At 33.9% G+C, this 25825-nt stretch overlaps 1 protein-coding gene across 2 annotated transcripts in view; it reads left to right on the top strand.

The window, feature by feature from the left end:
* The window catches only part of LOC149182086 (uncharacterized), a 511265-nt gene extending 486290 nt beyond the window's left edge, over positions 1–24975 (top strand). The window contains exon 21 of one of the 2 annotated variants that reach the window (XM_089416746.1): positions 24655–24975. In XM_089416746.1, the coding sequence (XP_089272872.1) occupies positions 24655–24675 (21 nt within the window). In that variant the 3' untranslated portion in view covers positions 24676–24975. The remainder of the gene's footprint in view (positions 1–24654) is intronic. The other variant, XM_089416743.1, reaches the window with a different exon arrangement.
* Positions 24976–25825: the final 850 nt, after the last annotated feature.

Raw genomic sequence — 25825 nt, 5'->3', positions numbered from 1 at the left:
AAAAAGATGAGAGAAGTCATGATAGTGATGTTGAGATAACAAGGAGCAAATCCCAAACCAAAAGATTGAGAATAATGAAATAAAAAGGATAGCATATGCACCCATTCCAAAGAAGAAAAGGATCAAGTATAACCCCATTGCTACGTCTCAATGAAAAGAAGAAGAAACCCTTGTTGCTACACAAGAACCAACAAGAGTGGAAGGAGAAGAAAAAGGAGTTGCAGCATAAGGAGAACCCCCTACTACTCCATAAGAACTAGTAGAAGTGATGGGGGATGATCACAATTTTATTGGACCTACACTTGATGAAGAAATTGAGATAGAAACCCTTATTTCCACAGAAGAACCAACAAGGGAAATTATAGAGGAAGGTCTTGTGATGATTCTAGAGGTCTACATGGGAGAAGAAGGAGAAGAAGAAGAAGCTTCCATTCCTAGCATGCCCACATAAGGGGTCATTGTTGCCCCAGAATTGAAGAAGATAACTAAAACCAGAAGGCATAAAACAGTAAGTACTCATTCACTCATTTCTTTGGATGCATCCCTTTTAAGGAAGAGTACTAGGTTAGAGAACAACAATAGGGAACTTCAAACCACCATTAACTTGTTGAGAGATGAACTCGGGGGGGGGGGGGGGGCGAATATCTTTTGAGAAACTAGACTACCTTGCCTAGGAAGTCGACATATACTCAATTCCCTCAATGCCTTAAAGAGGTTACAAGGTACCCAAAAAATCTTTTTATTTTTACTAGATTGGCAATAAGGTTTGATACCACTCTACCACATACCCCTACTAAATTTCTTGTAACCACACTTGCAAAAACTTGATTTTCATCTCTCATACATTTTGTCAAACACTTTACATGTAAACTTTTCTTCAAATACTTTGTATATAACCAATTTAGTATTTTTCTTGTAGACATTTTTGAAAACATTTTGTATGAAATCAAATAAGAAACATTGTTCTAATTCCACTTATAATATATTAATTGAAATATACCACTCAATCAAGCAACTTTTGATTTTTGTCTTTTAGGTATTTTATCAAATAGTTGGTATGCAAATTGTAATAAAACACTAACACGTTTCTTTAAAAGTTTTGCATGCAAATAGGCATAGATCAACTATAACAATGTTAGCATACATAAACAATGTTCATTGGGTCATTTCATCAAACAGATTATATGAAATGAATCATTAAACCATTTAGGCATTTCTTCAAGAACTTTGCATGCAAACTAATAAAGCAACTTCCTAAGAGCATATCTCCTAAATTGGAGTAGTCCAAGTTCTGAAAACTAAACTAGATGATTAGTGGGAGTTCCCCTCACTATGGTTTAAGTTTCCTCTGGTACCTCCCAGATGAATAGTTATAGCATAAATGCCAACATGGCATGTTTGATGCATGATTTTAGGAGCATGGAGTCCATGTTCAAAAAACTAAACTAGATGATCAGTGAGAGTTCTCCTTATTATGGTTTAAGTTCCTCTGGTACATCCCAGATGAATAGTAATAGCATAAATGCCAACATGACATGTTTGATGCATGATTTTAGGAGCATCCAAGAAGCCTAAATTACTCTAGTAATATCTCCTAAAATGTCATGACCCGAGATCTTAAAGTTGGACTATATGATCAGCGAGATTTCCCCTCACTATGATCCAAGTTTTAGCTTTTGGAGCCTTCTAAAAGAAAATTTATAGCAGAATCTCCAACGTCGCTTATTTGATGCATTATTTTAGGAGCATCTAGAAAGCTTGACTTCTTATAATCATATCTCCTAAAATATGACAACCCAACATTTGAAAGTTGGATCAAATGATCAACAGGATTTCCCCTCACTATGGTCCAAGTTTCAGCTTATGGAACTTCCTAGAAGTAAAGTTATAGCAGCAATTCCAACATGACCCATTTAAAAATGTATTTAGAAAGCCCAAATTCCTATGATCATATTTTTTAAAATTTTGTTGTCAAACCAGGAGAGTAGCTCCACAAGTGAATTGTGTTTTACATTAAGAGAAAACATGGATATATACAAGGAGATGGAGACTATTGGGATTCATCTTCCAATGTCCTTTATTTTGCTATTTACATGAATTTCCCAATCCCTTAGAATTAGATGTCAACATTCCCCCCTTAATCTGAAGTGATGTTGGTGAGTCTAAGCATCATTCTGAATCTTTTAAACTTTTCTCTTCAAATTGCTTTGGTGAAGATGTATTTAATCTGCTCATTTGTGTAACAATGTCATAGGTGAATAGTCCTAGCCTCAATATGATGTCGAGTCAGATGATACTATATATTGATATGCTTGGTTCGATCATGGAACTTTGGGATCTTGGCCAACTTTATTGCCAAAGTGTTATCAATCAAAAGAGGAGGTGAATGCACTTGTTTCTCTTGCAAATCTTCCACAATTTTCCCGAGCCACACAATTTCCTTTGTTGCTTCTATTGTTGCCACATATTCTGCCTCACTTGTAAAATCTGTTGGAACTGAGTGTTTGTGTGACGTCTAGGAGACAACTCTTGATCCAAGACTCATAACATAACCTGAAGTAGGTACTCTAGTTTCTTTATCTCCATCAAAATATGAATTAGAGTATCCAATCAAGTTGAAGTCATCCACCTATGTATACTTGAGTCCAAAGTCTTGAGTTCCCTTCAAGTAAGTAATTCATAACTCTTTTTGTAGCAGACCAATGACCCTCACAAGGCTTTTAAATTAAATCGGGAGAGCATTCCAACAAAAAATGAAATGTTTGGTCTGGTAGTAGTTAGGTAGTTGAGACTTCCTACAAGCTATTTGTACCTCGTTGCATCCTCAAATTCTTTTCCTTTAGTGGATGTGAGATTTAAATTCTATTCCTTGGAGTATTCAAAGGATTGTACTCAGTCATGCCAAACCTATTCAACAAATCTCCAATGTACTTCTTTTGAGAGAAGAATATAAACTTCGGATGTTGGGTTACTTCAATACCAAAATAGTAGTGAACATAGCCCAAATTTGTCATTTCAAGAATTTTCATGGGTTCTTTCTTTATGGATGCACTTCTTATTCTTCCCTATCATCAGAAGATCATCTACATACACCACAATATATATGACTATTTTGCCAATTTTCTTGACAAACAAAGTTGCATCATTAATATCATAGTGTTTGGAATTGAGTTTCAAAGATGCTCGGTGAATTTCTCGTATCAAGCTCACGATGCTTGTTTGAGACCATACAAGGATTTAACAAGCTTTCATACTTTTTTCTTCTAACCCTACACAATAAATCCTTCTAGTTGGGACATAAAAACACTCTTTCAGATCTCCATTCAAGAAAGTGGTTTTTACATCCATTTGATGGACTTTCCAACCATTTTGAGTTTCCAAGGAAAAGAGTGTCTGGATGGTGGCCCATTTTGCTGTGGGGGGGAACTATACTCATAGTCAACCCCTTCCTTCTATGCAAAACCTTTTTCCACAAGCCTAGCTTTATGCTTGTCAAGTGAGCCATCTGCTTTATATTTGTTCTTGAAGACCCACTTGCAACCTATTGGTTTGGTTCCCAATGGAGGATCAACTAGCTTCCAGGTTCCATTCTTTATCAAAGCATCATATTCTTTCTACATCACTTCTTTCCATTCATCATGAGAAGCGGATTCTTTAAAGGAAGTTGGTTCGGAAACTGTATAGAAATTTAGTTCATAATCATAAGAAACATCCATATCAACAGGTGAGTCAAAATCATCTACATCAACTCTAGTATGTCTAGTAGAGTTTATTGTCCATGTCTTTCCAACCTCATCAGGACAAACACTTTCAAGTGTCTTTATGATCCATTTTGGAGGACCTTTCTGAGATGGCCCCGACTGAGATGGGATTGAATCAAGATTTAGCCTTTCAATTATCTCAATCATGCCACTCAATGTATCTTCTTGATTATTGGTTGGAGCTCACGAAGGGGTGTAAGTCCTTCAGAAGGAGATTCCCCAGTTTGATCTAGTATAGGGATCCCCCCTTCACGATGTGGAATCTCATTATTAAACCGTTGAAAAAAATTTGCATGCCCGAATTTGTCCAAGTGAATATGCTACCACTCAACAACATTGTCAACCTTGGAAGTTTCAAGAAAGATCACATCTCTAGATATTATAAAATTCTTATTTACTTCATCATAGAGATGGTATGCTTTGGAGGTATCTAAGTACCCCAAGAAGATACATTTTCGACTCCTTGCACTGAGCTTCTTTCTTTGTTCCTTAGGTATCAAGGCATAACAAGTGGAACCAAAAACTCTGAGATGCTTCACCGAAGAAATGTGGCCATACCAAATTTCATAGGGAGTCTTGTTTCTCAAAGCATGAGATGGACACATATTCTTTATATACACAACACGTAAAACTTCATCAGCCCAAAACATCAGCTTAACATTCTTCAAAAACATCATTGAACATACCATATGTAAGGTGTCCCTGTTCATTCTTTCAGTTACTCGGTTCTATTGGGTATTATAAGGCACGGTTGTTTGATGTTTGATACCATGCTAGCAAAGATAGTTTTCAAATTCATTTGAAGTATATTCTTTTCCATTATCAGTATGAATAGAGTTGCTATGAGATTGTCTATCATTTTCAATCCATGCATGAAGCTTCTTGAATGTTTCAAAAGCTTCATACTTGTTCTTCAATAAATATACCCAACACATTCTAGTGTAGTCATCAATAAATGTCATCATGTATTTATTACCATTTGTAGAAGGAACAGGAATTGGGCCACACAAATCAGAATGAATGAGTTCAAGCTTTCTATGTGCTATAGAATGAGTCATGAAATGATTTTTTGTTGTGCTTTCCTAAGCTACAAGCATCACATTAATTAAGTTTCCTAAGAATTGTAAGTAAACTAGTAACAACATTTTTCTTCAACAAACGAAGGTTGTCATATTTCAAATTTCCAAATCTAGCATGCCATAAAAGACTTGATGGAAGTGTACCTTCATCATAGCGAGAATTATATGAAAAGTTTTGTGCACGAGCATAGGTTCCTTGCATCTTCAATAGTCTTTCTTCTTCTATCCCAGTCATGACAAGCGAGTGATTTGATGTTTTTCTAACCTTGACCTTGCCATCAAATATGTAAATGGAGTGTCCTTATTGGCGAACATGAACCAAGGACAACAAGTTTCTCCTCAACTATGGGAGGTAGAGAACATCATGTAGAAGAAAGCCTAGAAGACTAGGGAATTTGAGCCTGATGGTGCCAAGCCCTAATGGCTTGAGTTTTGACTTGTCTGCAAAGTAGACTACTCCATCAACATTGTTAGTGAATTCCTCAAAGAAATCTCTTCTAAAATTCATGTGACAAGTTGCTCATGAATCAAGAAACCAAGCATATTTCCATGAAGCAAGTGAAGAATTAAACAATTCTTCAATTACTCCAATGTTGAAATGTGCCACAACAAAATGAGTGGATTCGGGTGCTTTACGGTTCCCTTTCTCTGTTGATTTTCCTTTCTCTTCATCCCTTTCTTGTCTAATCGTGTCCCATGAGAGCTTACATGTGGAAGCATCATGACCATTTCTATTATAATGTATGCAATGAAGATCAAACCTTTCTTCTTAGAAATGTTTGCCCCCTGCCTCTCAAATTCTTCCTTCCTCGCCCTCTTCATACACCTCTTCCTCTAGAAGAATCTCATCCCTAATTCTTCTCTTTTTGTGCAAGGCATACAACTTCTACAAGAGACTAAGAAACTATCAACTTCTTCCCAAAAGCTTTCTCTCTTTCAGCAAACTTGTCCATAAGAGAGAAAAGAAATCTCTAAAAGTTTTCCACTAGCTTGTAATGACTCAAGATAATGGGAATAAGTGGGATACAATGCCTCAAAAAAAGTAGTGGGAGGAACATCCATTAAAACACAGGTGTCTTCTATAGCATGCATAATGGCTCTTATTCCAGAGGCTAAGGTAAGGGGACCATCATCCTTGAATTCTAAATTAAACAGTTTGATCATCAATTAAACAACTTCTAGCTCAGAGTGTGTCATATAATTATTTCAACTTCATTAAAGCACCAAAAGCATATGTAAATGGCATAATATAACAACTCACCTCTTCATTGACTGGTGCTAAAATCAAAGCATATGCCTTGTTGTTCTTGTTCTCCAAGATGGCAAGCTCCTTGTCAAAAGTGGGCTTCTGAGGAGGATTGCATCCTTCTCCTTCACAAACTCCTTTCCACAACTCATTAAAAATCAAGGTGTGCTTTATCTTCCTAGACAAATCATGGTAGTTTTCTTTGCCAGCGAGGACTACTCCAACTATGGAGATAAGTGAATGCGTCATCAAAAAAAACTTTATGCTTTCGATTTCCAAAATAATTAAAATCTTTTTTTTTTCCCTTCTTGATTAGGTAAGAAACTTGTTCAATAAGTAAATGGAAAAAAGTCACTCTATACTATGTCAAAAAATTTAATATGGGCATATATTATATGCATATATATACCACCACTCATTTATCATATAAATGTTGGTCAAAGTTGTCATTGATGTCAATATGGCGTTGTTGAAGATGGCTAAACCTTGGAATCCATAACCTAATCAAGCATTGCTTGTTGATGAAATCTACCCTAGATGTTGTGCAAACCCTAGGTGAGCAAACCCTAGATCCTAAATACATGAGCAAACCCTTTGCCCTAATTGTTTTCATGAAACCCTAAAACCCTTATCTTATAAAACCCCTAAACCCTAACCATAAATTATCTTACATTACACACTATCAAACATTATTAAAATAAACATAATCCTTGTCTCCAAATATGTTTTGAAACAATATAAAAAATATCGTTATTAACAACAATGAAATAACTTTGATTAATGGTAGACAAACATGGGTTACATGACCATACATGGTAGACGTAATGCAGTAACATGGTGTAATACATCACTCATGGGATATAACACTTGCATGGCAGACAAGGTCGTATATGATCCATCTTCCACGTGGCAAACAAGGTCTGTTGCATAGTACTCTTCACATGGCAGACTAATATTTGACAAATCACATGGTGGAACACTCTCCAAAACCAAGCATCATGTGTGTTCGGAAAATGCCAGAATTATTGCAAGAGAAGATCATTATCAAAAGAGGAAAATCAAAGAGGCTATTGAAATTATGAAGCTTCCACATAACCTCAACAGGGACAATGGGACTAAGATTAGTGGAAACTGGCTCCCCTTGATTAAACATATCAATCCTTCCAGATCTTTCGAGGTATAGTATTACATGTATTTCCCTTCCCCCTCCTTAATTACTAGCATCTCTCTTAATTAATTAGTTAATCAATTAAATAATAATAATAAAAATAAAATAAAATAAAATAAATTTAAAAATAAGAATAATAATTATTTAATTGACATAATAACCATTTATTTGTTACAAATAAACAAATAAATGATTATTAATAATAATAAATAAATAATTATTATTAAAAATATTTTAAATTAATATAAATGATTAATTATAAAATAAATAAATTAAGTAACTAATAGATAAATAAAAATAAAAATTAACTCTTAGTGACTCTATTGAGAGCCTAGCTATGCTAAGGTTTCTGATGTACAAGCACAAGCTCAATAACATAGACAATCATAGACTTCCTAAGCTAGCTTTAAATTCTAGCCAAAATCACCTAAGGCTTAACCGAGGATGGCATAAGGACACAAGGGCCTGGTTAAACTATTGGGAGATCAATGAGAATGATGCTTTGCAAAACATAAATAACATTAAAGATATTGTTACTTCTAAGTTCAAAGAAAAATTGTGGTGTGAGAAAGATTTAGCGTCTAAAAGAAAATTAAGTTATTATAAGAAGGTCATCAACCCCACCCTTGAAGATCAAAAGTATCTCTCTATTCTAACTAGCTCAAAAAAGAAAATTAATATAGCAAAGATTAGAACGAATTCTCATGAGCTCCATAGTGAAACTGGCCGCTGGGCAGTTCCTAAAACGCCATGGATAGAAAGGATCTGCCATATTTGTGAGAATAGGAGCATCGAGGATGAAAACCACTTCCTCTTAGAGTGCCCTGCATACAACCACATTAGATCTCAATTTCACAACCTTTGTTACAATACTGACCTTCCTAGCCTTTTCCAATGCCAAAATTATAGTGAACTCGGGAGGCTTCTCTCCAAGCTTTTTGAGCATAGGAATAAAATCTTAAATCAAAATAAATAATTTGTCTTTTTAGGTATGATAAATCATTATTTGGTCTCAGCGGACGTTAACAACATCATCATCATCATCAATATAAAAAACTTTTAATAAATTAATGTATAAACTAATTAAAAATAATATATTAGTTTACATCAAAATCAAAATATAAACTAATTATATTTAAATAAGTTACAAAATATAATGAGAATTCAAACTATGAAATAATAAATTTATTTATTTAAAATATAATGAGAATTCAAACGATGAAATAATAAATTTATTTATTTATTTAGAATTAATTAGTGGCATAGGTTTTAACATTAACAGTAATAATATAAGAGCTTTAAATTAGTTAATCTATAAATTAAATAAATAAATAATACATTAAATCAAATTATTTATTACTATTTAGTAGGTATTTAATGAATTATATTTACTTTAATTTATTCATTTATTTCAATAAATAAGAATAAAATAAAGAATTAATTAGATTTATTTATTTTGTAAAAATTAAAATCAAAATAAACTAATTGTATTTAATTAGGTTAAAAAATATAAATTAATATTAATATTAATATTAATATTAAAATAAATTAAATCATATTTGGTAATCCATATTAGGTTATATTTAAAACAATGAAATAATAATCTTATGATATTTATTAGAATTAATCAGTTTTATTATTTAGTATTTCTTATTAAGTTAAATTAAAATATGAAATAAAACAAATATAATTGAATAGTTTATATATTTTAGTCTTATGAATTAGTCGGCTTTTACTTTAATTTAACAGTAGGTATTTATTTATTCTTATCGATAAATTCTTCTCTCAATCTATCACTTTATGTCCTGATGGTGGATCCCCTTTGGGGTTCGAAACGTCGACATGATAAAAAAGATACTGTGAATAATCCGGGTCATATTTTTCCAAGTCCTACAATGTTGAAATATCTGTAAGCCTATCACTAAGAACAAAATGAGAATTCTTTTGTAAAGAACAAAATCAAATCATTTCAAAGTCATTTAAGTCGACCCAAAAAAAATAAAAAAATAATCATGTATTTTTATGGCATAGTAAAGTCGACTTTATTAAAAATTATATTCTAAAACACATGCCTTTTTCTATTTCATGTCGACTCGTTTAAAGGATGACTAAAGGCTATAAATAAACCACGTTCCCTCTCATTTCAACATCTTGGTGATCAATTCGGATAAGAGGCATAAAAGGAGGAAAAAGACCAAAGAAAACAAGAGATTACTATTTGGGAAATTCATATTTCAAGCTCGGATTTGTGGAACAGTCAGACTAGGGAGTAGTCACCTTTGGAATTATACTTCGGATCTGTGTGTGAACATTTTTTTCAAGCTCGTATTTGTGACAAGTATGTGAGTAGTCTACTTGTGGAGGAGACTTATGCTTAGAAGTTCGGACATAGCAGAAGGAAGCACGGATTGTCTTTCTTCCACTTCATATCGTGGTTCTACTTGGAACAGTCACAATTGCAGTGGCTCGGAACAATAGATTCCTCTTACTTCAAGCTTCAGACCTCAAGGACAAACTTTACCTCAAACCTATAGCTTAGCGTGTGGACAATCAACAGTGGCCCCAGAGTTTGAATCTTTGCCTCAAAGCTGGAACTTGTTACTAAATATCAGGACCCATTATAGTCATTTCAAATCTTTACAATTATTGTTGGAAAAACATTGTGATCCTAATCCTTCTCTGCCAAAGTATTGTATTGGTTTTTTGTTTTCTTTGCAAAAGAACAATATTAGCATTGTTTGAAGACACAAAGTACAATATCGACATTTTAAGAACTTGTTTGGAAAACTCCTCTTGAAGCATTTATGATCTAAAGATTACATTGGAGAAGTTAAAGACACTGATATTTGTACAAGACTTGGAAAAGAAGACCAATTGTGTTAAAACTCCATCAATGGAAATCTTGAAGCAGACATCTTGAAGACAGACATTGAAGTAGTTGTTTAAGTTCTTATTAGAGCAGCTTTGTTATGCATAACCTACCAAAGCTAGAGTGAAGACAATCCTTGGAGCTGACTTTGAAGGTTTCTTTGAAGCATCCATTGGAGACATTTTTGAAGCTTCCTTGGGAATATTTTTGAGTTGTACTTGGAGCATCCTTTGAGGACAGTTTGGGCTATATACTTATGTTGAGAAGCATACCCTAGCATATACCTTGAGCAAATCTAGAAACTTGCTGAAGGCACCTTGAAGCAGTTGTTTTTGGAGCCATCTGAAGACACCCTTTGAGAATTCTTGGGGCAACATATAGAAGTTGATCTTGGAAAGATTATTGAAGACCTTGATGCATTGACGTCATCATGAGGTGACCTTAGAGATGTTATTTGGGTAATATTGAGAGTAGTGGTGACACCTTCTAAGAAGACAAGGTTGTCATTGATGAAGTTATTTGGAGGAGGCATTGTTGAAGAGATTGACAAGGCTCGTTGAAGAAGATATTGGAAATTGTGAAGAATAATCAAACAAGAAGACAAGGTTGTCATTGATGAAGTGATTTGGAGGAGGCATTGTTGAAGAGATTGACAGGGCTCATTGAAGAAGATATTGGAAGTTGTGAAGAATAATCAAACACATCGTGATGAATTGAAGCTGAGGGCTAGAGCCCTAGAGGTTAGAGCCTCATAGAGATAAGGTTGGTTCCTTGGAAAATAAGGGTTGGAGCCCTAAAGGATAGGATTCCTCAAGATACCAGGTTAGAGCCTATACCAGAGATAAGGTTGGAGCCCTAGATGTTGGTGCCCCAAATTGACAAGGTTGGAGCCTTGGGAAGTCCAAGTCGGTGCTTATCATAATACAGGTTAGATCTTGGGAAATTGAAGATTTGTGTCTTCATCTAGGGTTGGATCCCTACACTATTATTGTACTCAATATATTTGATTAATAAAAATATTTATTCTATCATTGTTCATTTTTTGTTCTAATTATAAGTGATCTAACTGGTAAAACATAACAAATAAAAAGAAATATTGATTCACCCCCCTCTCAGTATTTCCAACAATTGGTATTAGAGATAGTACCTTCACTCATAAGCCTAATAGCTTGAAGGTTGATCCTTAGAACACAAATGGAAAGCCAGGGAAGAAATCCTTCAATCCTTCTAAATATGTCTCTTCCTCAACCATGAAAACTAAAGACAATCAAATTGGGAAAGTTCCATTGTTCAATGAAAACTTTGATATATGGAAGGTAAGAATGAAAAATTTCTTAATGGCTCAAGGCGTTGAAGTATGGGAATCAGTGATTATTGAAAGCATGATGGAAGGAGAATCCAAGGAGTTTAATGCAAGAGTGATGAAGGCAATCTTGAATGGGTTGTCAAGTCCTATAAAGGCCAAAGTGGAAAAATGTTCATCAACAAAATATATGTGGGACAAACTTCTGGATCTTCACTCAAAAGGAGCATTGACCATGACTGTGAATCAAGAAGATGATGGAAAGCAAGAAAGAAATCTAGAACCCATTATGGAAGCTAAAAACAAGAGTGAAGATATCAAGGCCAAAGAAGACCTAGAAGATGAATAAAATATAGAAGACTTTGAAGAAGATCTCATGGCAAAACTTATAACTACCTTAGAAGAGATTAACAATTTGAAAAAGGAAAATGAGAAGCTCAAGAAGAAATCACGAGATGGTGACCATGACCTTGACAAGACAAGGAAGGAAGTTGATCTATTCAAACTTCAAGTACAAGAAAGAGATGAGGAGCTGACCAAGCTTAAGGAGGAAATTCATCAAAATAAGAAAAAGTACCATGAAGAAGTCATATCCATGACAAATCAATTGGATAAAACAAAGAAAAAGGAAGACACTTTTTCAAGTCACCATGAACAAAGACACAAGAACTTGAACAAACTTGAAGCAGAAATTGGTCAATACAAGGAAGAGGTCTCCTCCCTTAGAGCTCAACTAGAAGAAGCAAAGAAACAAGCACAAGGAGCTGAGAAGGTGATGGAAGCTTCGACATTTATAGAAGGACAAGTTGATGAAGCAAAAAAGGAAAGAAACACCATGACATGCCAACTAGAAGAAAAGGATGATGACATCACCAAATTAAGATCAGAAATTACCTCACTTAAGGCCCAATCATGTGAAGCAACCAAGATAAAGGAAGAAATGGAGATCATTCTATCAAAGAAGGATGAAGAATGCAAGAAAATGAAAGAAGAAATTGATATCCTTAAAAAGGAAGTTGATCATCTAAACAAGAGCCTAAAAATCTCTCAAACCCTAGATGACATCCTAAGTCATCGAAGATCTCCTCTTGATAAATCAGGTCTTGGCTTTGCAAGTGAACACTCCAACAAGAATGATGCAAACCCTAATTCTTCAAACAACAATTATGTGAAGAAGCTTAGAATAAATATTGATGCCCCCAGTTCCAGCAAAGGCAAGGAGAAGATTCAAGATGACTTTGGAAGAGACCCTATTCCAAGAAGATATGCAGATGATGTCAAGAATGCAAGAAGTAATAAATTTGATCAAAGAATCCCAAGGCAGAATGAATTTAGAAGTACATCAAGGCAATCTCCATCCTCTAGGTACTAAAGTTTTTTTTTTGGTTATTGTTATTCTTATACAAATTTTGGGCACATGGCAAAGGATTATAGGGCATGCCCCAAGGGAAAATATAATGGTCCCCATTAGCTCCCCAGAAGCAACTTTGCAAGAAGAAGTCAAGATTCCTCATTCATGAACAAGATGGAATGCTTCAAATGCCATAACATTGGACATATGGCTCGTGATTGTAACTTGACTTGGTTTCCTAACCAAGCTAAAAACATGACCACCAAGCAAGAAAAGAAAGTCACACAAGTTTGGAGAAGAAAGCAAATTGTATCAGAAAGCCTCTTGAACACTCAAGCCAACAACACGTGTTGTTGATTTGATGAGTACATCTTTGGCAAATGTGATATTCCAAGATATGATGATAAAATTATGCCAAGAAGAAGACTGTGCTATTTGTGAAGAGCCCTACGAAATTGAAGAACATGATCCTTTGTTCATTTGATGGACCATTGTTGAAAATGTCTTCCACTTGATCACAAGACAACAAACTTTCTTGTCTTAAGCAAAAAGAAGAGAGCTAGAGGGTTTTATGCAGGCAGGGGGGGTTAGTTGATCATCTACTTCACCCATTTCTATGTAAAGGCTTAGGAGGAGCAAGTCCACTAAAGAAGAGCTACATAACACTAGGGATCACCGTGACAAGGGGAGAAACATATCTAAAATGGAGAACATTGATGAAGAAAATACGATGGAGTAGCATGTCAAGAAGCAACTTGATAGGGGGAGTACTTGGGCACCCCATTTTCTATTGATGTCAAAGGGGGAGAAATTGTTGAAAGGGCAAGAATATTGCCATCAATGACAAAGGGAGATATTGTTGGTCAAAGTTGTCATTGACGTCAATTGGCATTGTTGAAGATGGCTAAATTTGGGAAGCCATAGCCTAATCAAGCGTTGTTTGTTGATGAAACCTACCCTAGATGTTGTGCAAACCCTAAGTGAGCAAACCCTAGATCCTAAATACATGAGAAAACCCTTTGCCCTAATTATTTTCATGAAACCCTAAAAACCTTATCTTATAAAACCCCTAAACCCTAAACATAAATTATCTTACATTACACACTACCAAACATTATTAAAATAAACATAATCCTTGGCTCCAAATATGTTTTGAAACAATATTAAAAAAAAACAAAAAGAGGAAGACAAACATGGCATACATGACCATATATGGCAAACATAATGCAGCAGCATGGTGTAATACATCACTCATGGGATATAACACTCGCATGGCAGACAAGGTCTTATATGTTCCATCTTCCACATGGCAGACAAGGTCTTATATGATCCATCTTCCACATGGTTGACAAGGTCTTTTGCATTGTATTCTTCACATGGTAGGCAGATGTAATGCATGTGATACATCACATGGCAGACTAATATTTGACAAATCCTACAGTGTTGAAATATACGTAAGCCTATCACTATGAACAAAATGAGAATCCTTTTGTAAAGAACAAAATCAAATAATTTCAAATTCATTTAAGTCGGCCCCAAAATAAATAAATAAATAAATTATGTATTTTTATGGCCTAGTAAATTCGGCTTCATTAAAAAATATATTCTAAAACACATGCCTTTTTCAGTTTCATGTCGACTCATTTAAAGTATGACTAAAGGCTATAAATAAACCATGTTGCCTCTCATCAACATCTCGGTGATCAATTCGGATAAGAGGCATAAAAGGAGGAAAAAGACCAAAGAAAACAAGAGATTATTGTTTGGGCAATTCATCTTTCAAGCTCGGATCTGTGGAACAGTCCGATTAGGGAGCAGTCACCTTTGGAATTGTACTTCAGATCTGTATGTGGACAGTTTTTTGAAGCTCGGAATTGTGACACGTATGTGAGTAGTGTACCTGTGGAGGAGACTTATGCTCAGAAGCTTGAACAGTAGAAGGAAGCACAAATTGTCTTTCTTCCACTTTAGATCATGGTTCTACTTGGGACAATCACAATTGCAGAGGCTTGGAACAATAGATTCCTCCTACTTCAGGGTTCGGACCTCAAGAACAGACTTTACCTCAGACTTGTAGCTTAATGTGTGGACAATTGACAGTGGCCCCAGAGTTTAAATCTTTGCCTCAAAGTTGGAACGTGTTACTAAATATTAGGACCCATTGTAGTCATTTCAAATCCTTATGATTACTCTTGGAACAACATTGTGATCCTAATCCTTCTCTGCTAAAGTATTGTATTGGTTTTCTTTTTTCTTTGTAGAAGAACAATATTAGCATTGTTGGAAGACACAAAGTACAATATCGACATTTCAAGGGCTTGTTTGGCAAACTCCTCTTGAAGCATTTATGATCTGAAGATCATTGGATAAGTGAAAGACACTAATATTTTTACAAGACTTGGAGAAGAAGACCAGTTGTGTTAAAACTCCATCAATGGCAATCTTGAAGCAGTCATCTTGAAGACAGACCTTGAAGTAGTTGTTTAAGTTCTTATTAGAGCATATTTTTTGTGCATAACCTACCAAAGCTAGAGTGAAGACAATCCTTGGAGTTGACTTTGAAGGTTTCTTTGAAGCTTCCTAGGGAATTTTTTTGAGTTGTAAGTGGAGCAGCCTTTGAGGACAGTTTGGGCTATATACTTCTGTTGAGAAGCATACTCCACCTTATATCTTGAGTAGATCTAAAAACTTTTTAAAGTCACTTTGAAGCAGTTGTTCTTGGAGCCATCTGAAGACACCCTTGGAGAATCCTTGGGGCAACATATAGAAGTTGATCTTGGAAAGATTATTGAAGACCATGATGCATTGAATTCATCATGAGGTGACCTTGGAGATGTTGTTTGGGTAATATTGAGAGAAGTGGTGACACCTTCTGAGAAGACAACGTTGTCATTGATGAAGTGATTGACAGGGCTCGTTGAAGAAGATATTGGGAGTTGTGAAGAATAATCAAACACATCGTGATGAATTGAAGTTGAAGGTTGGAGCCTCATAGAGACAAGGTTGGTGCCTTGGAAGATAAGGATTGGAGCCTATATCAGAGATAGGGTTGGAGCCCTAGAGGTTGGTGCCTCAAATTAACAAAGTTGGAGCCTTGAGAATTCCAAGTCGGTGCTTGGCATAATACAAGTTGGAGCTTGGGAAATTGAAGATTGGTGTCTTCATCTACGGTTGGAGCCCTACACTATTGTTGTACTCAATATATTTAATTACTAAATTGATTTATTATATCATTGTTCATTTTTTATTCTAATTATAAGTGATTTAACTGGTAAAAAATAACAATTAAAAAGAAACACTGAAAAAATATTGATTCACCCCCTCTCAGTATTTCCAACAATATCATATATCACCAACATATATCATTTCCACCACTCATACCATAATACCCACTTTCCACCACTCATACCATAATACCCACTTTCATATCATAAATCATGGCTTTTCAAAGTTCCAACATATGAGCGCACACCTCATATTAGCGCACAAAAGTCATTAACCAACTATTATATAGGTCACGACCGCATAAGGGATATATGTACCAAATACTAAAATGCACCTCAAGACCTTCATAAAAGGGTTCAATGCACACATGTCATAAAAAAGTTTAACACGGATATGCATATGTCGCACGACACTGGAACAAAACCTTTTCAGCCTGGGCAACAGACATTAAAGCTCACATCAAACTTCAATGCACTTTTCAACAAAAATACTCAAACACACTCTCCAAATTTCTCCAAAAATCATTCACCATTCACCATATACTCATCATGCAGATCAATCATAGATTGACCATTACAAAAAAAACTTCAACGCAGAGTGCGTTAATGCAAACTAGATTTAATCAACGCATATAAAATAATTTGTACCAGAATATAACTCAGGTTCAACGCACAAAGCCATCCATGCTCACTGCACCATATTTAACATTCATCCAAGTAGTGCAACCGGTAGAGTTTCAAGACATACAACGGACGGTCATCGAAACAAACGCAACACACGGTCTTCAAAAAAAATCAACGGAAATTCTTCATACTCTACCTTCACTCCACAGCCATGCAAAGAATTAATGTATTGATAGACAAAAAGCAAAGGGACAGAGTTTAATGGTATGAAAAATAAGAGTTACAGGACAAAAGGGGAATTAAAAATGGGGTTGGCTCTTATGAGAAAGCATGGATATATACAAGGAGAGGGAGACTATTGGAAGTCATTTTCCAATGTATCTTTATCTTCTAATTTCCTTTATTTTGTTATTTACAATATTTACATAAATTTCCCAATCCCTTAGGGTTAGGTGTTAACATTTGGAACTCAATATTTGAAGATTCGTCCATATGATCAAGGGATTTCCCCTCACTACGATTCAAGTTTTAGCTCCTAGAACCTCCCAGAAGAAAATTTATAGAAGAAATGCCAACATGACCTATTTAAAGATGCATTTAGGAAGCCCAAATTCCTTTGATAATATTTCTTAAATTTTGTGACCTAATATCTAAAAATTAGATTAAATGATCAGTACCATATACCCTCTCTATGGTCCAAGTTTTAACTTTTGGTACCTCCTAGAAGAAAATTTATAAAATAAATGCCAAAGTGACTTGTTTAAATATGCATTTCGAAAGCCCAAATTCCTCTTATCATATTTCCTAAAATTTCATGACCCGAGATCTAAAAATTGAACTAGAGGACCAACGGGATTTACCCTCACTATGGTAAATTTTCTCTTCTATTGTGTATCAACCTGCTTACTTCCAGCAGTGTTCCATTTAGTAGCTACACCAAAAGATCAACATCACATGTGTTTCAATTCATTTTCTTGCTCAACTATTAATCCTTTTATAGGAAACTTGGTTTTTTCCCCAAATCAAGTTAAATTTATGACAAGTGAGGTTTTAAACCAATACTTATATGCGTGGTTATTCTTTGTCTCCTTTGCCTCTGTAGGTAACAAGTTCAGCTCATTGTCTACATTGGACAAACCCTCTTATACTCACATCCTAATGAGTGTGTGACAAATTTCTTCTCCCATCAGTTACTCACCCTTCCAATCCCAAGAAACTCCCATCCTTGAGTGATATACTTGCCCTAGTTTTTTCCTATATGGGATTATTGAAGAGATTGTTAGTCTTGTAGCCAAGTTCCCTTCTAGTGTGATCTAACGTAAATTATATTGCATTTCTAATGGAGTATTATCCCATTAGTTACTCACCCTTCCACACCCAAGAAACCCCCATCCTCGAGTGATGTACTTGTCATAGGGCTTTCCTATAAGGTATTATTGAAGAGATTGTTAAAGTCTTATAGCCAAGTTCCATTTTAGTGTGCTCTAACATAAATTATAATATGTTTTTCATGGAGTCCTATAGTCAAGGTTCCCTTTATGACTTGCTCCCATGAGGTAATAAAAGTGTGTCATGGGGATACTATGTCACCAAAGTGGCCTTGTTCCTAGGCTCTTTACTTCATCATTTCACATGTATCAAAATATTTAGTTTCCATTATATATACTCAAAATTTGCAAATCAGAAATGTTAATTTCCCAAATTTACTTCATTTAGGAGCCATATCTCACAAACATAAGACTTTCAATTACGATGTTAGGATCCTTTGCAGGTGGTGAAATTTTTGTTTGTCATATTGGCTTCTATCTCACACCCCATTCTAACACTCTACCTGAATCTAAACTTTTAATCAGCCAAACAGTTGTAAGTGTTCATACATAAAAATAAAACAAAAAATCATTGCAAAACTTACAACATTCCCTTAAGTGATCTCAGAATTATTACACACATAATACTTCTATCACTTTTAGTTGATTTTGGATAGATTGAAATGAAACTAGCATTGCATTGTCATATTGGCTTCTATCTCACACCCCATTCTAACACTCTACCTGAATCTAAACTTTCAATCAGCCAAACAATTGTAAGTGTTCATACATAAAAATAAAACAAAAAATCATTGCAAAATTTACAACATGCCCTTAAGTGATCTCAGAATTATTATACACATAATACTTCTATCACTTTTAGTTGATTTTGGATAGATTGAAATGAAACTAGCATTGCATTATATATTTTCATGACAATCATTCTAAAAATTGTATAATGAAATCAAACATTATTCCAGCAACCCAAAGCATCAAAACTGAAAGTTACATAACCACTTTATCCCCTAAGATACATATCTCTAAGTTCATGAGTAATTAATTTTCACTTTGTTTTAGAGGATGAGGGATTCATGCCACTCATTTCACTACTCAAAAATACCTCAAGAATATTAGAAGTTATTTCCTTTCATGATAGTCGTTCATGCAATTAATTGTTCCATACAAGTATGCATACTCAATGCACCAAGCATATGTACCATCATGATCTATAATATGAATGTCATGACCAAATAATATCATAGTAATTCATGGTTGCATCACAATGATTTTAGTAATATTTACACATTGAAGGCTTCTTTCATTTATCATAACCCACTAGGTATTAATGGCAAACTTACTTTCACATGTCAACAATTCCATACAATTCTCACATTGACTAGGAAAAACCAATCTTTCAACTACATGTTCCTTATCGACAATCTCAACATTATATGATGGAATCACTTGTCTGAAGCTTAGAAACTATTAGGCCAATACTCATGGAAAAATGAACACAATGTAGTCCCTACGTTTACTTCATATCTCCCACATGTTCATGTGATCTCTCAATGAATTACCGAGCATATTTTATCTCATTAGTGTATTATTCATCCATTTAATTTTTATTCAACATGGAAACTCAATGCATACACCTATTACTAAGATTTTACTAAATATTTATGTGATGATATTTTTTTTCCTTAACCATTCCCCTTCCTCATCCAGAAATACATGCATTAAATTGAATAAACAAAAAATATAAAATTATGCTAAAAAGATTTTTTACCCAATTCCTTTACATTTTTAGCTTCACTTTTTGTTTGCCTTGCTTAGTTGGCTACCATCAACATGCATTCTCAACTAAAATCTTTTCAAGAAGTCCAGCATGCTCCATCTATGATTTTCTTGACCTACATTTTCTATCATTGTCTTCATCATTCATAATCGTGCTCCCTTAATCGAATTTCCATGAGGTCCATTCTCATGTGACTACCTTAGCATATTTGATTCTGCAACACTCAAAGACCCACTATGTATCCAATTCGTGCTTTGAAACAATGCATTCAATCATGCACCCAAACATGTACATATTGTTATGCATGTGCCATAATTGTACATATTCCATGTCATTCATACACATCAATTACTAGTCAATTAATTTATGCATGAGCTATAACATCTCTATTCAACAACCAACTAACTCTTATTAAATTTTGATTTCAATATGTCAATTATATACTTAGATATTTGCAACAAACCAAGCCTTCTCATGCTTATGGTGTTTTGTAATTCAGTGTAAAACTTGATTTTACTTATTCAGAATCTTTCCTCTACATTTATTGCAACTAGGGCACTTAACATACTATCATATGCACAAAAATTAATTAGAATCTTTCAGTGTATGTTATGCAAATCCAAAGGTATCTCTCCAAACTCTTCATTGTCTTAACAAGGTTCAAAGATGTTCCCTCTTCTCTCCCCTTTTCCTTAGAGAGGTCATTTCATTGCTCAGCTGTGTTTTTTTGCTAGACATCTTTCTCTTTTATTGTTATAAAGTCTTTTATGTGTTGAAATGATCACATAAATATTAGTGTTTTTAAAACAAAGGCATGTCAAATATGTTCATCCCCTTTTCTTCATATATTCTAGGCCTATGCCATCCTGCAAGTTTATCTTGCTACACGATATTGAGTTTAATTTGTAAAAAACATCAAATATATTCATAGATGCATCAAAATAAAACACATATAAATACACATGCATGCATAACTATATCATTTCATCTTTTCTTGAGCCCATTTAGGTTTAGTGTTGAACCTTAGCTCTTGTTGTAGTTCAATTTGATCCTCTTCGAAAACTAGACTACTTTTGTGGATTCCATCTCACATAAATCTTCATGCTCTTGTTGATGGTTTGAATCAGCCTCTTAAACGCATGTTTGACATGTTGAGTCTCTTCTTATAGTTGATCCCTAAATCACACGAAAGAATTATTTAGTTAATCAAAACAAAGCTTCAATTATAAAGGAGTGACACCAATATAAGTGACGTCATATATGAATAGGAATGTGTATATACTATTTTTATTATTATTAACCACATGTACACATATATGCTCATGAATCAAATAATTAACTAATAAGATATTATATATCAGTGAAAATTATTAACAATCATAATCAAACCATGCTGTCCACATAATGGGGAAAGAAGTCCTAAAAATGGAGAAATGTTGTCCACAAAGTGAGGGGAAATAATGATAAAGATATATAAAAGGAGTTGACATTTGTAATTATTTGTAATACATATTATAAACCATTATTTTATAAATTATTAAAGAATTCTATTAATACTTATGAATAGTATCCTATTAATATAAAGGAAACTCCATTTTATTCCACATTGTGCATATACTATCAAATCAAGAGCTTACTCTTGTACTTAGGGTTTCTCTCTCCTCATAAACCCCCTATCATAATGTTATAAGATTTTCAAGAAAATTTTGTTTAAATCTTACAAAATACTATTACATTGGTAAAAATCTTTTTCACGTGGACTAAACAAAAGCTAGAAACAAAAACATTTTTTATCTTATTACATTAATGGCATGAGCATATAATAATCCAAAATAATGGAGTGAAATACAAAGTTCATAAACCATTTACATGAAATTTTATTATTGTGACATTTTTATGTTATTATATTAATAGCATGAGCATATAATAATCCAAAATGATAAAAGTGAAATACAAACATTCAAAAACCATTTACATAAAATTATATTATTTTAAAATAAAAATCAATAGTAATAATAATCTCAATAAACAAAATTGAACTCTCTCACTACTCTACAAAAGAATTAAAATGTAATGGCACTTAAAATCAAATTGCATTATTTCATATAATTACACATTCACCCGAGACAATCAATTTCATATAATTACACATTTACCTAAAACAGTCCATTGGCCAGTAAATCTTAGATGCTCAAACGCACTCACTCACTTGGTGAGAAATTGACTTCTTTGTTAGTTTTATGGTTTATCCACACAACTATCATTTTAAATACACCTAAATTTATATGTTATATATTTATTATCTTTAACCTAGTTTCGTAAGGCTTAAAATCTACTTTATAGCATTTTACTAAAATTATTTGTAGGAAACCTTTCTCTATCAAATATGTCAATCCCATTAAACGGAATCTATCAAATATGTCAATCCCATTAAACGGAATCTTACGTTAAAATATGTATTAAACCATTTGACATTAAACCTCACACGTGCACATGTTCTCACAAGGCCCACCTCACACGTGCACATGTTCTTGGGTCTAATGAGAAGTTTAACTCACCCACTAGCTATTCATTTGAAATGAACAAAGCTCGTTGATTAAAATCACCATGAACACTTGGATCTCTTTGGGTCCCCAAAAACTATGATTAGTAACCTATCCTTTATCACTTCCAAAGTTTTATCTAATTTTGTGAATAGTTTATTAAGTTGTGTTAATGTTTTTAGTTGGGGTTTTGTTTTAAATTAAATTTACTTAAAGCAAAAAATTTAGCTGAATTCCAAGCAGAATATCTAAAGTGGGGCTCAAAGATTCTTGCACTTCACATTACAAAAATCTTTAACAACATCATACAACAAGGTCTCCCCACAGATTGGACAACTAGTCTGGAAATACCTCTTTTCAAGAGCAGTGACGTCAATAATACCTCCAACTATAGGACCATCATGATAAACCCTTTGTTTGCAAAGCTATTTGAAAGCATGCTAGAAAAAAAAATTAGCAAGTGGGCAAAAGAAAGAGATAAGCGTGCTAAAGGGCAAGCAAGTTTTAGACCTAAACATTCCACAGTTAATCATTGTATAACTTTAAGGCACATCATTGAAAAAGTTTGGGAGAAAAAGGAAGAAGTCTTTTGTTGCTTTGTTGATTTCAGAAAAGCGTTTGACTCGGTTCCTAGGGATAAGCTTTGGCACAGAATGGAGGAACTTGGGGTTCCTAAACATTTGAGAGCAGTTGTGCATAGGTTGTATGAAGAGGTGAAAGTCAACATTAGAACTTCAGCAGGCATTTCTGAAAGTTTTAGAAGTGATATCGGGGTCAAGCAAGGTTGACCACTGTCTCCTACCATTTTTGGTTTATATATCGACAAGCTTGAGGAGTGGTTAAATTCGCAAGGGGGTGATGGTGTCTATTTGGGCAAGTTTGTTATAAGGCTTCTTTTGTATGTAGATGACCTTATTCTGATTGCCAAATTGGCTCTTGGTTTGCAACAGCACTTACTATCCCTTGAACATTTTTGTAGAAGTGTGGGGATGCAATTAAATACTAGCAAAACAAAAGTAGTGGTCTTCTCTAAGAAAAGAAAACATTACTAGCATAAGTTCTACTTTGAAGGCAACATTTTGGAAGAAGTTGTGGATTACAAATACCTCAGAATTGACTTCAACAAAAATCTAAGTTGGAATGGTTGTAGAAAGAAAAGAAATTTGGGGAGTTGGAAAGCATTTTATGCTTTTCAAAATAGGTGTAGAGAGGCAGAGTTATGGGACTGGAAAACCACTCAAACTCTTTTTGGGCTTCTAGTGATTCTGGTGATTCTCTATGGTTGTGAACTATGGGCCAGCAGTACATCTGACATGCAGTGGAGACAAATTGAGAAAATTCAGAAGCGTTTGATTACAAACAAATTTAAGATTAAAAGTGCAATACCTTATGATATCTTGTTAAGTGAAACAGGGACTGCTCCTATTGAAGCAATTGCTATGGTGTGAGTCCTAAGGTATTTAAAAATAATTGAGCAAATGCAAGAGGGTAGATGGCCTAAGGTTGTCTTTAATGATAGATTGTGCAAGAGCAAAAAAACTTGGATGCAACAAAATAACAAATGGTTTAGTAAATGGGGTATTTTCTTAAACGTGTGTCCCATAAACAGCAAAGAGATAAAATCTTTTGTTATGGAAAAGTTCCACAAGCGTACTTGGGATAAGGAGCTAGGAAGAAATAAAAAATTATTATATTGAAGTGTTTAATCTCACTCATAGTCATCAACCAAAAGCATACATAGAGGCCAATATCTCTTTGAGAGCCAAAATTCTTATTGCTCAGTTAAGGACTAATTCTCATCAACTCCGTTGTGAAGAAGGGCACTAGAAAATGCCAAAGGAAGTGTGGAAGGAAAGAGAATGCATTTTTTGTTCTTCCGGAAAAGTGGAAACAGAAAAACATTTCATTTTAGAATGTGAGGCCTTCAAAGACAACAGGGAAAGTTATGTAGATATGTTGGCAGCTAACTCTTGGGATAATCTATTTAGCGAGGGGTTTGTCAAGAAGCTGGGAGCATTTATTTTGAAGCTTCACAAAAAAAGGGTTGAATACATCAAGCAGATGAAGAAACAATATGTCCCATAAGCCATCTTTAGCCTCATGGGTGTTAAAATTTCTTTCTTTCTTCTTTCTTTCTTTCCTACGTAAATTCACTGGCATGAAACGTATTCCGCAATTTAGTGTTTTCTTATAATTTAAAGAGATTTACATGGATTTAAAGTTAAGAAAATAAAGTAACATAAAATATGATGTTTTTCCCAAATAACTTCTCCTTTTAGTGTTTTGGAAGGTCATTAAAGAAATGAGGTAAGAAATGCATTTACGTAATTTACTTGTGAGTTGATGTAATTATTTTAGGACTAATTTTGATTTGTATGATGCAGGGAAAACCAATGGAGAATTGATTGCAAATATGGATGAAATTACTTATGAAAATATTAAAAACTTGGGAAAACTAATTTGATGAAAAATTTGTGTAATGTTAGTCCAAAGAAAAATTCATTAGGTTCATGTCGAAGAAAGGATTAAAGTTTTAAAGTTGTTCCAAAATAATTTTTATTTGATTATGCAGTTAAACGGACAGCTACATGACAGTTATTAAATTTTTTGTATATATAACTTTGATTTCTCATTTCAAAGGGGTGTGGCTTCATAGGTTACGAGACTTACATTTTACTGTCTAATTAGACTTGTTGTAAGGACCGATCTGTAGAGATTTTAGAATTTATATAACATGCATTCTTGAATAAATATATAAGTGTGTTTTTTTGTTTTATTGCATGTATGTTATATGTTCTGATTTAAATTTGTGGACTATTCATTGACTTCATTGATTTATAGTTCGTTGGAGGTTTATTTGATTCGTATATTTTCATAGATATACATACTATCCGGATGTTCAAATTGAAGAATTTAGTTGACCTGTTGGTTAATTGGATGTGCTAGTTCATGACACTTCTTGTTTGATTACAATAGTTCTTTTAAATATTATATACAATAAGTACATATGTTTTATTCTATTTGTGTTTTCATAAGTCATCAGCACTGGTCTCTTTTGAGAAAATTAACAAACCAGTAATTGATCTGACCATTATTGGTTTGTTATAACAGTTTATGAATTCATTCGTTTATCAAGATATATTATTGTCAAATTGTGTGATTTCTGCTATTTGTTTATGCACTGCTGAGAAGTAATACATGTTAATTTTTCTTAGGGATATGTTGTTTTTTGCTTTGATAATTTCATTTCTTCATTAACACATTAAATTCACCCCATAACATCATAACATTATTCATATTTACATCGTTATTCAGCAACATATGAAACTATGTAGAAAGAACAATATCATCATCATCAATGCAACAAAACATAAAGGAACAATAGAAGAAAAGCATTCACACATAGAGACACCAGGATTGGTCGGAGACCAGGGCAAAACCCACTATGGGGAAAACCCTTTCAAATTCTTATTCTTATTAGATTGTCATTGAATGATTCAGCAAAAGAGAGTACAATGATCCATATCTTCATTCATACAACTATCTAGTAAAAAT

The sequence above is a fragment of the Pinus tabuliformis genome, chromosome 3_2 (genome assembly GCF_031772625.1).
Source record: "Pinus tabuliformis cultivar Carrire ecotype Pingquan chromosome 3_2, CPIR1, whole genome shotgun sequence".
Classification (NCBI taxonomy): Eukaryota; Viridiplantae; Streptophyta; class Pinopsida; order Pinales; family Pinaceae; genus Pinus; species Pinus tabuliformis.
The sequence above is the reverse complement of the archived record's forward strand: the minus strand, read 5'-3'. Positions and strand labels throughout refer to the sequence as shown.